At 39.4% G+C, this 16,836-nt stretch overlaps 1 protein-coding gene across 1 annotated transcript; it reads left to right on the forward strand.

The window, feature by feature from the left end:
• The first annotated feature begins 10,399 nt into the window (after positions 1-10,399).
• LOC122863787 (sclerostin domain-containing protein 1-like) lies at positions 10,400-16,633 on the forward strand. The gene is made up of 2 exons (XM_044170505.1): positions 10,400-10,697; positions 12,738-16,633. Exons 1-2 carry the CDS (start codon positions 10,505-10,507, stop codon positions 13,163-13,165), a joined length of 621 nt encoding a protein of 206 aa, XP_044026440.1. The 5' UTR covers positions 10,400-10,504; the 3' UTR covers positions 13,166-16,633.
• Positions 16,634-16,836: the final 203 nt, after the last annotated feature.

The following is a 16,836-nucleotide window of genomic DNA, read 5'->3' on the forward strand; positions in this document are numbered from 1 at the left end:
GTGGTGTTTGTTTCCTCGGATTCTAGGGGGAAATCATTTTGCATGTAGGACGGAATTATAATATATTTTTACATTGTTGTATAGATACTTTAGCTAAGAAAAATTATTTGAATTCTTGTTCCACCCCTACATATTTTTGTGTCCACCCATTGCACAATATGGGGTGGGCCAAGATGAAAAATAATTAGTTTTTGGGCCTTCTCTGACCACCCAAACCCTCCAAACCCTCCACCCTTGTTCCCTCTCTGCATGGCATATGTATATGGAGGGTTTTAAGGGCCGAAACTAAATATATAAATACCTAAATAATTATATAATTAAATGCTCAAATAAATGAATAAATATATATAAAATAAAATGCTTAAATAATAAATTAATAAATAATGATGCAATTTAATGCTTAATTGTCACCATAAATGAATAAATCACAACTTAAATGAGACATTAAATATATAAATGTTAAATTTATTTGTGTATGTATTTATTCATTTACATATATACAGTGGTGTGAAAAAGTGTTTTCCCCCTTCCTGATTTCTTTTTTTTTTTTTTTTTGCATGTTTGTCACACTTAAATGTTTCAGATCATCAAATAAATTTAAATATTAGTCAAAGATAACACAAGTAAACACAAAATGCAGTTTTTAAATGAAGGTTGTTATTATTAAGGGAAAACAAAATCCAAACCTACATGGCCCTGTGTGAAATAGTGATTGCCGCCTAAACCTAATAACTGGTTGGGCCACCCTTAGCAGCAACAACTGCAATCAAGTGTTGCGATAACTTGCAATGAGTCTTTTACAGCGCTGTGGAGGAATTTTGGCCCACTCATCTTTGCAGAATTGTTGTAATTCAGCCACATTGGAGAGTTTTTGAGCATGAACTGCCTTTTTAAGGTCATGCTACAGCATCTCAATAGGATTCAGGTCAGGACATTGACTAGGCCACTCCTAGGATCTTCATTTCAACAAATCTTATGTCCGTGGATGCCTGGTCTCTTGCCAGTTTAAGTCATCTCAACCACTGGGCTGTGCCCCACTCCAGAGAAGGCAGGTCACATTCCCCTGGTGTCACCTTCAATTCAAGTGGGTCAGACCAGGCCCGAAATCCTCTAGAGGTAACAAGTACCTCTTCACTATCACGTGTGCATTCTCCAAATGGGTCGAATGCCTCCCAGCACCTAATGACATGGCTATGACAGCCGCAGTCTTGCTGCTGAAACACGTGTTCAGTCGCTGGGGAGCTACCCCCCTCTGTTCATCATCAGTGTCTTGACCACCTTACATGACATCTTGGGAGTGGACATAAATTCCACATCCCGTAACACCCTCATTCATCCAGTCAAGTCGAATGTGCCAACCACACCATCATACACATGCTCAACAAGATGTGCACAGCAAAGGAGTCATACGTTCGAGATGATGACTGGGAAGGAAATTACTCTTCTTCTGCACCTCTTGTATCACCCAGAGGACGTCAGTGTCATGACTGCGTACACAGCTCACTATTACGTGGCGGACCTGCGCAATCGCCTCCAGGCCAAATCCGCCTGGACCTAGGAGAACATGGAGGCCAATGTCAAAGGATCCAAAGCCGATTACAACAGGAAGGTGTCCCAAGTAGGCTGTAACGATATTTATGAACTTTAATACAATTATTAATATTATCAAACTTATTGTCTTAATGTGGATTAATAATTACGGGGCACCACCCGTTCTATCTCTACCTCTCTTTCTCCTGGAATCCTTCACTGACGTGTTTATCTGAGGTTTTGTTGTTGTGACGTTTTTATCTGTTAGGTTAATTTGGTAGCCACTTGCTAAGTTGATGTTAGTTATGTTATGCTCCACACAGATGGTCTTTGCATACTAGCTAACTCCTTTTAACTTGGCACTGTTATCCTAAACAGATCACACACATACACCTCTAATTTGACTCAAACACAACCACACACACACACGGCAGAGAGAAACTTTACAGCTCCCGCTTCACATGTTTCTTTGTTTCTGACCACATGGGTTCATGCTTGTGCATGCGAGACATATGGAGGCAGAACAAAGAAACACCTCTGCTATATTGAACTCCAAATCCTTCAACCTACTAGCTATTGGTGGTAATTCTGGTTATAGTTATTAATTTAATTTCAAATCTGAGTTCCAAATTGATAGATTAGTGTATTTTATGAGACTTAGTCAATTAATAATTTCTCTTCGTTATGAAGAGTGGTGCCCCCGAGGAATTTATAAATTAAAGTTATTTATGATTATCTTTGATAATTCTGATAACCATAATTAATTGATTGCACCTACACAAGTGGGTGCCCCCTTTAAACATTGTAAATCCCAACATGGTGAATCGGTGTCTTCCTTCTGCAGGCAAAGATCATTATGTGGAGTATAACGATCAGGATCCGAAAAAAAGGGTGTTTCAGCAAACACGAAACAGTCTGTTGCTTGTCCAGCAAGTTAAGACCTTCCTTGGGAAATAAAAGTTCAACGTTGAGTGTCTCCTGTAGTAACCAGAGTTACAGTGGAAAGACAACGAACAGTCTGTATGCTCTGCTTTTATGGAGGTAATGACATCATGGCCAGAGCGCCGGGATTCCTCTGGTGGCTCATGCATTAGAAATCCAGGGTTTGGATTAAAGTTTTAAACCTTGCACCCGATGTGACTTAACAGGCCTGAGGGGGTTTGGTGCTATTTAACTGTTTGGCCATTGTTTCCATTTAAACCTCTTGGTCAAGGCTTTACCATTTCCAAATAGGCCACTGTCTTTGTTCTCCACACGTGGTGAGGCCCAACACATATGTTCGAGGGGTAAGGGATTTAATGCAGGACTTCATCAGAGAATTAACCTCCTCGGTCAACACCTTGTTGAGCAGATCCTTAAATCAGCTACTACCACTGTGCAACCTTCACAGGTAGATCTGGTGTATAGCCATGACAGTGCAACACCGATTTCCATATACACTAAGAACCCAGAGGTAGGATTCAGTCTTAATCTACCCATCATAGAAAGGTAACACACACATAATGTACAAGTACATTCGGAAGTTACAGGCCAAACTGAACACACTGTTTAATCATTTCAATTTAATAAAATTTTGTTCATATAGCGCCAATTCACAAAAGAAGTTATCTAATTGCACTTATCCTATAGAGCAGGTCTAGACCGTACTCTTTATATTATTTACAGAGACCCAGAAACCTCGAGCAGAACCAGACTCAGGGTGGTGCTACTGCCGGTTGGGTTGAGAGAGAGAGAGAGAGAGAGAGAGAGAGAGAGAGAGAGAGAGAGAGAGAGAGAGAGAGAGAGCAAGAGGTAAGACAGCATACTTCAGCCACTTTTCCACACACCAATCAGCAATCATTCCACAGACTAGCCCCAATCCTGTTAAGGAGCAAGGCTAATTAACCGCTAACTACCTTTCCTTCTGCTCTTTCCTTTTTCTTCACCTTTCAAGTTTATTTTTTTTTGTGATTCGATGCTGCCATCGATGCATCTGAGAATCAAAGGACTGTGTTCAGGTTAATGACTTGCCTGTCTGCAATGTTGGTACAGAGGTGGTCATGGTTAGCAGTCAACTGTAGAGGGAGAGGTGGGGGAGTGGCTCAGGTGAGCAGTGTCAGGGAGAGCTAATTATCACATCTGTGTCTTGTTTCCTAATTATGTTCTCCCCTTTATATTCAGTAGCGTGCTGGACCTGAGGACAGAACTCACACACGCACACACTCTGAAAGCATGGAAGGCTGGAAGGCTGGAAGGCTGGAAGGCTGGAAGGCTGGAAGGCTGGCCCAGAAAGCATGGAAGGCTGGAAGGCTGGAGAACTTTACGCCGTTTGCACCCAAGACCTTGATCGGTGCCAATAGCCGAGCAAGACAGAAGCACAGTTCAGGTGGCTTTTGTATTTGTTGAGCTATATTGTGTGTGTGTGAGCAAAGTTTCATAAAATAAAGAAACATTACCTGCTCTTCAAGCCAAGGACTGATGGTAGCTACAGTTGGACTGTGTGTGTAATGTATGATATGTAAATATGCCTAGACAGTTAGAAGTCTGCCTGTTAAAAAGGTCATTATATTCATCAGAATAATATGCCTTCTGATATAAATGTCTCTCTCTGTTTGCCGAGATTGAATGATTGACACACAGCATCCAGCACAGCAGCCGATCAGCATTCACGGATTGACATGCAGGCGATTATCCCGCCCATAGAGCTTAGTGAAAAGTTGAAAGTCCAGCGGTGCGCTGACACAGATGTTGAACTCTTCTGTTTTATATTTTCTATAGTTTTATTCATCGTTCGGGTGTTGTGCGTCTATTGAAAGTAAGTGCATTCTATGTGATCTTTGTAGGATCGCTTGTGTGTTATGGTATTCTATTTGCTTTTATAAAGTGCGTCACTTGGCTAATGATAAGAGATTATTGTCTTTAGCACGATGTTACGCTGTCTATATGTTACCTTTTATTCATACTTGCTTATACTGATATTGTGTTTGTATATTTCGTTTGTATTGCGGTGCAGTTTACTTGTCTAAGTGCTCATTTTCGAGAGATTCTAAGTTGTAAACAACTTAATGCGCACGTGCGCAGAACATGTCCAGACCAAGCACCGCTATATAGAACAGATTAAGCTGTTTTATTGTTTAACTTAACGTGCATGACATACCTAATTTGTTTTCTTGCAACTATTAATCCTTTTTAATTTTGTATTTTGCTAAATATACATTGTGTATTTTTGTTTAAAAGTCAATGTTAATATTATGCATATTTATTTTTACTCTCTGTTTTATAGAAAAACACACACACATACTGAAAACATCCAACTAAAAACTTTTCAACTGTCTACTAATAACTGAGTTGTTGTGGTGACAAATAAACGGGTTACTCCCATATTTCAACCATCTTTGCCTGTCTCTTACCGGACACCCTGTGGCGGGTTTCAAACCTAACCAGCAATATACTTCAATGGGAATGTGCTACCAACAGCTAACTCATCTTTTTACTGCCCAGACGAAAGTCTGTCCACACACTACTGTCTCTAGGAACTGTTAACCCTTTTTCCCCATTCTAAGGGATGCAAGGACTTGCATTGAAGACTGTGTCCAGCACCCCATGTGTGGAGAACAAAGAACAGAGGCTTGCATTTTAAACAAAAATCCTGAACTGGTAGAAATAGTGCCCCCCTCAGGTCTGTTAAGTCATCACACCTGTATGCAAGATTTAACCTTAAATCCAAACCTGGGTTCCTATTGGACAAGCTGCTACTGCATCATCACGCCTACAAAGGCAGGGCGCAACGGTCAAACTCCATATTTCCTCTGTAACTTTGGTTGCTTCAGGGAATGCATCACAGTAACTTTAAACTCCCTAGATGAAGTCTCAACTCGCTGGAGTTGTGTTTGCTGAATACATTTTTAGATCCTGAACGAGATTGTTATATTCCACATATATGCTGTACATAGACGATTAGTGCGCATGCACCAACGTGCATGCTGCCTGTTGCTCCATCTCGTCGTCTTACTTTTTCCAACTTTTAGCTTTCCTTTTCTTATAAAACTTGTGTAACTCTTCTATAAGTGCAATTTAAACTACGCTCTTTACAAAGATGAGAGTAGAGTGTTTTGGTATTTTTTTTCGCCGTGAAACTTCTTCTCCTGCTACTCGGTCAGGGCACCGCTGCAGAACAGCTGTTTGACTGCATTGTTTACACCAGGGAACAGCTGATGTACCCACTGAGATCTGGAAGAGGTCACACTGAGGATGCAGAGGTGGAATGAAGCGCCGAGGGAAGAGAGAGAGGGGTCCAGACAAAAGAGACTTAAGTCAGCAAGAGATTTAAGCCGTGTCTACCTTCTCTCGTCATGGGTAACGCAAGATCACTGGCGAATAAAATGGTCGAGCTAACGGCATTAGCCCGGATTCAGACGGAGTTCCGTGAGTGTAGTTTGATGTGCTTCTCAGAGACAAGGCTACACCAGGATATCCCAGATCATAACGTTTCTATCGACGGCTTTGAGCCTGTTCGGACCGACAGGGATCACACCGGGAATGGTAAGTGGAAAGGTGGAGGGCTTGCTGTTCTGGTCAACAACAGATGGTGTAACCCTGGTCACGTTACTATGAAGCAGAGTATCTGTAGCCCGGACATTGAACTGAGCTGTGGGACTCTGGCCATATTAATTGCCACGTGAATTCTCACAGGCCATTGTTGTGGCTGTTTACAACGCCACAAGGGAACGATTCCATCCAACTACCGGAACAACCTGCCTCTGCACAACATGGAAGCTCCTGTCAGGCATTATAAGATTCAATTAAATTCAGTTTTATTTATATAGTGCCTATTCATAAGAGAAATTATCTCATTGCACTTTTCCTGTAGAGCAGGTCTAGACAGTACAGTACCGTACTACTTTGTTTCATGTAGGAGTTGAAGGACAAATCCTGATCAAAGATAACTCAGAGATTCCTTAAGGTAGTGCTGGAGGCCAGGTCAGTGCCATCCAGAGTAATTACATCTTTATATAACGTGTCTCAGAGGTGTTTAGGGCCAAGTACAATATCTTTAGTTTTGTTTAACATCAGAAAACTGCAGGTCATCCAGGTTTTTATGTCCTTAAGGCATGCTTGAGGTTAAGCTAACTGATTAGTTTCATTTGGCTTGATCAATAGATATAACTGGGTATCATCCGCATAACAATGAAAGTTTATTGAGTATTTCCTAATAATATTGTCCAAAGGAAGCATATATAAGGTGAATAGAATTGGTCCAAGCACAGAACCTTGTGGAGCTCCCTGACTAACTTTGACGTGCATGGAGGATTCATCGTTAGGCATACCTCATAACACTACATGAAGGGCTGTATGGCAGCTTCTGACAAAATATAAAACATAAACTGAAGTATAATCACAGTGAAAATGTTATTTGTGAAATATGTAAGATTTAAGAAATCCAGTCTCTATGACCTATATTAATAGATAAAATGCAGAGCATCAAAAGGATACTTACTGTCATTACTATTGTAGCTGCATCATCTGACAATGTCAGGTTAACAGTAAATGTCTAAGGTTACTGTAATACTTAGTAAGATAGGAAACATGCTGTCTGTAAAAGTATTGTAAGTATTGTAAAGTATTGTTTACTGTACTAATGAATTGCATTTGTTTTCTATTGATTTCTTATTTACATTGAGTAAAATAAAATCTAAAGTTTATTTATTTATTTATTTATTTATTTATTATTAGTCTACTTTAATGAGATTCACCTGTAAATGATTTTGGCCTCAAACGAAACAAAATAACAAGTAGTTCTTCAATTCTTTTCTACATGTTAAAAAGAGGTCTGCAACCAAATTATAGGTTATTTTCATGAATCCTTAAATGTAGTTAGCTGCCATGGTTTGAGGTTTTAGTTTAGTCATTTCCTGTTTCATTTTACTGTAAGCAAATAAACTAGTTGCACTATCAGGGTATGACCTGAATTCCTGCCCTTTCATAGAAATATAATCTATTTTTTTCAGTGAACATGGTATTTGTGTGTTTAATTTATTTATATATATTATATATATTTATACAGACCATGGGGGCATTTTACACCAAAACACTGGAGGGCATCTTTTCACATTTTTTATAAATATTACATAAATCAATTTGATATTTTGTTCCAAACTAATAAATACTTCTGTAGGTTAATCTCCTATTTGGATTACAGAAACTATTTTCATTGTAGGCTGTTAAAACCAAGCGGCAACCTCCGAGGCTGAAAAATGAAGCCAACGCGGAAGTGCCAAAAGCAGTTCATCGAATGGCTACTTGAGGCTGGCTCCAGAAGCGAGTCAATCGCCATAAGCCCCCATATTAAAATGCCCAGCTTCACAGCAGAAATAAACATGTTTACAGCCTGGTACAAAAAACTGTTTTGGTCTCTTTAGCTAATTTCCCCGTTCATGACAACTGTACAGGGGGTGAATTTTTATGTAACTGTTTAAATTATATTAAGGCTTAAAGCTAGGGTAGGTAACGTTGGAGAGAACTAGCAAGAGACATCTAGATTTTGAAAGTATCCAACTGTAGACTGTATAAAAGAAATGGACGTAGCTACCGTGATGTATACTTGCCAACCCTCCCGATTTTCCCGAGAGACTCCGTTTTTTCATTGGCCTCTCCCATTTTCCACCCAGGCTCACAATTCTCCCAGTATTCAGTGGGCCCCATACCCCTGAATTAAACCCGGTAGCCAGAAAACATTTTTTGGCGGATGCGCGAGGCAAACAATTCTCATTGGAATATTGAATATTAATTTATGCCAGAAATTCACACAAGTTCACGCCAGAGGGGTGAATTATTCTGTATTCTTTTCTGAGAATTAAAAGTAAAATTAAAAGTATTTAACATAAAAATGCTGTTGCAGTGAACTTATTTTTTATTTTCATTCTTTAAAAGTCACCAAAATGCAGGAAACAAAGTCTCTAAAGCATTGGGCAGGTCTGCTTTATCGTCTATTTTACTCTGAATGGGACCATAATTTACAAAATGAACATCATGCTGTATTGAAGAAGACTTGAAACTTGAAAGTGATTGAGACCATAAACCCATTAGGAAACCGTTTACTGAGGTAATAAATCAAGTGAGAAGTTGGGTCATGGGCAGAGTGCATGCAGGTAGTTAGGCCAGCCAATCATTGGGCTTATTACAGGCCTGCGACAACCACAGGTACTGGAATAAAATATATATGTATAATAAGGACATGGCTGCTTTGACTGACTTGTGGGTGCCGTCACAGGTGGCTGGTTTCAGCAACCAGGCTTCATTTGGCAAACCTCAGCTCCACCCACGCTCCACGTCTTTGCCCATTTTTAGATTGGCAGGGAGCCGGTAACGTTAGGGACTGCCAAGAAGCTGTTGGCCGGAGCCACCACATTGAGCTTCACAATTGCTCTTCAGAAACATATGGGTGATGTCACGGAGACTACGTCTATATTTTATACAGTCTATGATTAAAACACACAGATTCTTGAATACCAACGGGGAGAAAATTGTCAGGTTACCCCAAAACCTGTTGTTCAGAATTCCAAAACAGAGGAGAGTAAGATGGACATTTACAAATGACAGCCCTTACTGTATGTAGGCAACCCACAGACATGTTAATTAAGTTAATTTGGACATCTTAGCCTATCTTATCCATATCTATATTGACAGTCCTTTTTTCTTATGGTATCTTTCTTTACTAAGCACCTCAGCAAACGTATCCTGATGGTAAACTAAAGATATCTGGTGATCAGGGGTGGAGCCTATCCAAAAGCTTTATGTATCTATAGACTACATTACCAATAATTTTCACAAAACTGAACCACATTCAGCCACTAGGTGGAGACAAATAACCTATGTATCCTGTAAAAATCAGTCACACAAATGTATCTGCTACCAATGTAGCCATTAGAGTCAGTCAGAGAGACATATGGTTTAATGTGACCCCCAGTAAGTTATACAGACCCAGTTTCAAAGATTCAAAGATTTTCCACATTACTTTGTGGATATCAAAGGTCTGCAGTTTATATTCAGTCCAAAACATTATATTGTTTGAGACTGTATGGTATTATCTGTTTTTCCGCAATCATTGAAGGACTGGACACTGTCATCCAGTCATGAAAAAGAGGCTCCTCATGGGTATTCCAGTTCCCAAAAGTAATTTCCAGTCCAATCATTATTGCTGTCTAACTAGTAAAATGTTGCTGCATGTGAAAGAATGTCACATAGGATGTAGAAAAATGTTCCCTACAGTGGAGAAAAGATGAAGTGGAGGCACATTGTAGATTTCAATGTGGGATTTCTGCTTTTGTACTTTCCCTCAGTATTGTTTTTTTCTTCTTTTTCCTCTTTATTCCTAAGAAAGCAACATTATATTTTGGTTAAACCCTCATTTCTTTATTTGGGTGGGTGGGTTTCTGGGTTTGGGAGTAGTTCTATTTCAAAATAAAAGCTAAAAGTGAGATTTATGCTTGAATCAAGAGCATTTACATTAATATTATTCAAGAAAAACGGGATCTAACAGTAAAGTTAGCCGACTGCCTACAGTGTTGCACCTATGCTTCCTAAAGAGTGATTTAACTGATGACCCGATGATCAAAACAATATTTTGCTACAGAGGCAGATATAAGGCGTAAATATTCTTCAGAAATCACGTAAATAACGTGAGGCTGGTAATGACTGATGGCAGGCAAACCGATGGATGTTAAACGATTTTTTTGGAAAAAAATAATTAATCCATTGTAATTTATTATTAAATTAACACAATGCGAGTAAGGCAAATAAGACTTTTTGCTTAGAATTTTGGAGCAACAGAAGTAACTGAAGCCCAGTGCAGGCTGCTGTTCAGGTGGGTGTGCCTTGTTCATTCATAAAGCGTCACTACAGTGAAGGATATATAAAACACAGCCACAGCAGGTTAGTCGTTGATCAGGACTAATTTTGTCTGACACTAGCACTCAGAGATCAGTCAGGTGCAGTCATGCTCCGTCCTGCCAGCGGACTCCAGATCTTCGCCCTCCTGCTGCTGCTGAGCAGGAGCAGCTCAGCTGTTCACAACGACGCCACAGAGTCAGTCACTCAGCCTGTCCACGACACTCAAGACAAGCCGGCTAACGAAGACACAAACCAAGCTAGGAACGGCGGGAGACGGCTGACTGGCACTGTGCGTAATGGTGAGTCCAAATGGTTACGCATGACGCAGTGACAGTACATTTACATATTTTTTAGGTACATTTTTTGGCTTGCTCGGTAAAGCTTAACACATATTGTTTCAAATTGATATCTGGGTGACTGCTGACCACTGTGAATAGATGACACTATTCTCTCGTACTGTAGTGCTGCATGTGGCAGGTGTAGCAGGTGGATTTTCAAAACGGGTAAAGAGAAATTTGAAAATTGAAAAATATCATTAGTAAGCTTCAGCATCAGTGCTCCTATAAGGTGGCTGCAGCATAACAGTAATCAACATGATTTAAGTGAACAAAGTAAACAAGGGGACATTTTATGGCTTACTAGACTCCATATTGGGACTTTGGGATGAAGAAAGAAAGAAAAAAAGAAAGAACAAACAGCCACTGATGCACCAGAGGGATCAGTTGTACACAGGCAAAAAGTCCATTGTCCATACAGACATTTGTTTGTGGTTTTATGGGTAAGCAAGCAAACAAAGAGCAAAGAAATCACAGCTCCTGTTGTCATACACCCTCCCAGGTGCATGCTGGTCCAACCTGCCTACCTACAGTATATAAAATCTTAGGTGCCTATTGTGCTGCCCAGTTCTTACATAACAAAACAAAATTAACAAACTAAAATGGATAATGAAAATACCAAATCTAAATATGATCTAAATAAAGCAAATATCTAGAATAAATGATATACTTAGAACAAATAATAAATAGCTCCTACAAGCCCTTCACATAGAGATGTTAGGCAGGGCAATTTTATTTATACAGTATGGCACATTTAATACACAGTAGCAATTCAAGGTGCTTTGCAAGTTGAAATAAAGAATTACAATAGCATACGATAGATAGATAGCAATCAAGATCATTGAAAGTAACAAAGTAATAGTAAAAATCAAAGTGGAAACAAAAGTTCAATTACAGGCAATACAAATAACAAGCCCAAGATCATCTGGGTGCTTATTCCAAGTATGTTTAACGTGATAGCAAAACGCAACTTTCCATGTTTTGTGTTGACAGCTTCCTTGAAGGGTTTTAGAAAGCAAATATAATTAGGTCTTAGCCCTGTAAGTGATTTGTCGACAAGTAGCAGTATTTCAAATCAGTTCTCTGACTAAGTGGTAACTAATGCAGAGACTTGAGAATGGGTGTAATATGCTCATATTTTTCTGTTTTTGTTAAAACTCTGGCAGCTGCATTTTGAACAAGTTGTAGTTGCCAGAGACAAGACTAACCTCTTCGAGAAGAATGCGTGGGTCAGCGTTTTGAGATCCTGCTTAGACATCAGTCCTCTTACTTTAGCTGTACTTTTTAAATGATAAAAGGCTGACAATGTAGTCATTCAGTATTGCCCTTTCATGAAGTTGGGGGACTTGCGAGAGACAGATTTTTAAACAATCGATTCAGCAGAGGCTGAGATATCCTTACTTTTCGTGCCTGGTATGAGTCACTCGCCACATTCGCTGGATTCTACACTTCCCATAATGCAACTTAATAGCATCTATCATTAGACCCTCCCTGCCTGGCAAATGCCCATGTCTTTTCAAACTCCACACACCCAGTTTGTAACATAGGCTTTTTGTTAAAAATGTGAAATCTCAAGTGGAAGCTGAGATATTGGGTTATTTTCTCAGACTTGCCAAAGCTCCTCCAGAGCCACAGGACATATTATAGTTTTTGCAGGCTGAGTCGTACACCTTACAAATGAACTTCATGTGTACAATTGGTGAGTGCCCCATTAATATGAGTTAAAGTTTACTGACTCACAGAGCTACATTTATTTACCACACCAGAGTGGCAGGGAGGTGGTCGGGTTAGGTGCGCATACAAAGCAGGACACATGACTTTAGTTTAATAACCCTGTTGTCACTATAAGCATATATTTTAGCGGAAAACAAATTAAATACGTTGTCAATGAACATTTCATTGATACGTTCAGTATCAACAGTTTTGCAACTTGTCAGATACGCTAGTACAGCTGTGACATTAGTAGTATAAACATGTACATGTAATTCAGTTTCCATGTCTCAGGCCCAGACCAGAGCCAGGTGGGCTGCAGGGAGCTGAGGTCCACAAAGTACATCTCTGATGGCCAGTGCACCAGCGTCAACCCCATTAAGGAGCTGGTGTGTGCTGGAGAGTGTCTGCCGGCCCACCTGCTTCCCAACTGGATTGGGGGTGGGGGTTACACTGGGAGGTACTGGAGCCGCCGCGACGCCCAGGAATGGCGCTGTGTCATTGACCGGACCAGGACCCAGCGGATCCAGCTGCAGTGCCAAGACGGCAGCTCCAGGACCTACAAGATTACTGTGGTAACCTCCTGCAAGTGCAAGCGCTACTCCAGACAGCAGAATGACTCAGGACACAAGGACACATCTGTCCACAGTGGTAAACAGAGGAAAAATCAGAGGAAGGCTGGACGCCCTGAGGAGCGAGCCGGGGGGCAGTCTGACAATTAAAACCCATGTAATCCTGCAGTTACAAAGGAAATCTCCTAACAGCTACTTCTTTCTTCTTCATGAAGTTCATGGATGAATTATAAGTGTGCAAATAATAACCACATATTTAATAGCCAGGCTAGATAGAAGTAAAAGTGAATAGTGTGGCTCTGTCTCCAGATTTAGATTATTGTGACACAGAAAACTGTTTTAAGATTAGTCTGTGGCCCAAAGCACAGCTCAGTTAAAGCAAGATACATGTTTTACAACATTTTTTTCCGCCACTTTGTACAGAGCCAGGCTAGCTGTTTTCCCTTGCTTCCCGTCTTTATGCTAAGCTAGGCTAACCACATCCTGACTCATAATGTTGAACTATTCCTTTGATATGAACCAACTGTTAACTAGCCAGCATGGTCCATTAGTAAAGCAAGTGATGAACATTTTATACAGTATGTCCCAGTCAGAGAAATCTGTCATTCAGTACAGAAGAAGGACATTGGTGTGTTTGTCTGATATCCCAAAATATAAGACCTGTTTTTGTAGCATGCAACTAGTGGCCACTTCTAACAATACCTCTCTAGTCTATTAGATTAACTTGCATGTGTAGAAATCTGACAATGGTGGACACTTGATCACATGCTGTAGCTACAAAACAACCTGACAATACAGTATCTGAATACAAAATGGTCAGGTGTTTCACAGGGCTTTCACACCAAATGCGCAAGTTTGACATTGCTCCGAAATAAAACAAACCTTAACCCTGATTCTAAATACAATGCATTGGAGTAAGTTATTACGGTGACCATTTTACTGTAGAGAAGAATGGGGCAAAAATTTAATTGTGTGCTGTCTGTTTTATCTGTGTATGTTTTATCTGAATTTCAGTAGTTTTGTGATTCTACTCTGATTCCACCAGGACTTGGCTAGAAGACCTCTTGCACCCTCTGGGATACCAGCGTCGACAATATTGTGATTATTTTAACCCTGTCTCCTAGAAATTACGTTTATAATACTAAATTGTTTTCCCAATTACGTTGTGGTTGCAAACATAATCAGTGGCTAGATTACAGTATATTTACAGGCAACGTATTTTTGAGTGAATGAAGAGCTATGTTTATGTTCCACACTGGAGGCTCTGCCACCTCACCTCTAGCTGCAACGTTTTCTCAGAAGCAGATCTGAACAGCAGCAGCATAAACAGGTAGATCACCTGTACATGTAATTCAGTTTCCATGCCAGATACGTTAATTAACAACATTTCCTCATTATGTTAATAGAAAACCTAATTATGTTTCCTTCAAAAACATAGTATATAAAGATCATTTCTGGGGGCAGGGCTGGATTATTTACTTTTCGATCTAGTTCTGTAGCATCCCAGCTGCTCTTCATTTTGCACACTACCTCGCTCGAACTATTTACTCTTGCTCATTTGGTCTGAAACTGCAGTCAGAGATGCACATCAAGCCACTGTTACTGTGGGCCTCCAACATTGCCATCAGGGGGTGTATTACCTACATGAGCCTCCACCACACACAAGGACTCACAAAGTACTGCCCAAATACAGTATGTAATGTTAATGGAGGTTCTTGTGGCAATAAAGGCGCTATGTAATGTAGCAATATGCAACAGTTTATCGTCATAGTTTTGGTTTGTTGTGTCACAGATGGCAGGTAGTTAAATAATAATCCATTACATAATTTAAAGCTTCAACAGACTTTCCAAGACATGTAAAACATAATGTTACCATAATTCACAAAAGTTTCAAATGTGAAGTTAGATTGTGGTGTTCCTCAAGGTTCAATCTCAGGTCCTACCCTTTTTAATCGTTACATGCTGCCACTTGGAAATGTCATCAGGAGGCACGGCATACATTTCCATAGCTATGCTGATGACACACAGCTTTACTTTGCTGTGTCTCCTGATGACTCAGGGCCAGTAGATGCCCTTTTAAACTGTATTTTAGATATCAAGTTATGGATGGCAGAGATTTTTCTACAGCTCAAACAGGACAAAACTGAAGTCTTAATTATTGGTACTGAAGCTCAAAGAGACAAACGCATTGCGAAACTGCAAGCACTTGCATTAAATCCCTGTCAACAAGTAAAAAACAAGGACCAGAAAGAGAGCACACATTACACCAATTTTACAGTCTCTGCACTAACTCCCTGTTTGCTTCAGAATCGATTTTAAAATATTTATGTTGGTTTATAAAGCTCTTAATGGTCTTGGCCCTATCTATTTATAAGATTTGCTTTTAGCCTATGAACCCTCTAGAACCCTCAGGTCTTCTGGAAGTGGCCTTTTAATTATCCCTAAAGTCAGGGGAAAAAAACCCACGGTGAGGCATCCTTTTATTACTGTGGTCCACATCTCTGGATCAAGCCCTACCTTTTTAGTCTGGCTTTTAATAGAACTTTAACTATTTATTTATTCATTTTAATCTGTTTTACTACAATATCATTTGATTATTTTAGGTTTTTATCTATTTCTAGATGGAGTTTTTATCTATTTTTGGATGAAGACTTATATTGCTATGAGTTTTATCTATTTCTAGATGAAAGATTTTATTATTTGGTCCTTTTGTCTATTTCTGGATAAGGAATTTTATTATTATGAGTTTTTATCTATTTCTAGATGACAATTTTGATTATTTTGAGTTTTTATCAGTTCCTGTTGTATTGAGTGCTGTTATTGAGTCATTTAGTCATTTATTGCTTTGTGTGTGGGTGGGGTTAATTTTCTATAGTTTTATTGTGTCAGGCACTTTCTGCTACATATTGTTTGTATGAAAAGTGCTATACAATAAAGTTTGATTGATTGATTGATTTATATAATAGAGTGATGCTTAGACAACCTATAGCGTGAATGTAATGTACAATATGTGGGTAGTTTTATGGGTTTTTTTCAGAGTGAATAGTATGTCATTTATTTTTGTACCAGAACAGTAGAAGTTCTTTTTTATATTTCTTGTCATTGTCTGAAATAAATAGTTCAATGAAAATTGTTTACAAGGCTGTGTTTCTGACATAATGCTGTAGGCATGCCAGACAGGCTCACTGCAAACAGGAACTTCCTAACAACAGACGCATTAGTCAGTGATGAAACTCTCTTTTCAACAAACGCCAAACTTTGTTTTATTAAGGGGATACCTTCACCTCCAGGCTAGTGGGGCTTGTTACAGCTGCAGCAACATGTTAAGACACTTTATTGTCTCATTTATCCGTTCATTTTTTCACTCTGAAAGCTGTGGGCTAATGTAGGTAGTGAATAGAATCACCTGCACTAGATGACAACAGGATGTTTAACTTGGGTTACCTGCAGACGAAAAAGAATGGATGTCCCTTTGTCAACAATATCCTGTACAACTTAAAGTCTAGGAATGTTGATTAGCAGGTGGGGGGGAAACATATAATGACTTTGAACAGGATTTGTATGGTTGGTAGCAGAAACTAATTGCTAAAGGTGACAATAAATACATTTACCCCAAAACTCTTGACTTTATGCTTTTATTCTGCTAAATTTCAAATGGAAATATTGCATCCTACAACATGGTGGCTGTAGTTACATTGTACTTTTAACATCTTGTAAACAAACATACATTCACTCACTAACATATGCTAACGTTAACACTGCTTTAATTAACCTTCCCACCCATAAGGCAGATGCATAATTAGTACTAGCTATGAAATACA

This window comes from Siniperca chuatsi, linkage group LG17 (genome assembly GCF_020085105.1).
Source record: "Siniperca chuatsi isolate FFG_IHB_CAS linkage group LG17, ASM2008510v1, whole genome shotgun sequence".
Lineage (NCBI taxonomy): Eukaryota > Metazoa > Chordata > Actinopteri > Centrarchiformes > Sinipercidae > Siniperca > Siniperca chuatsi.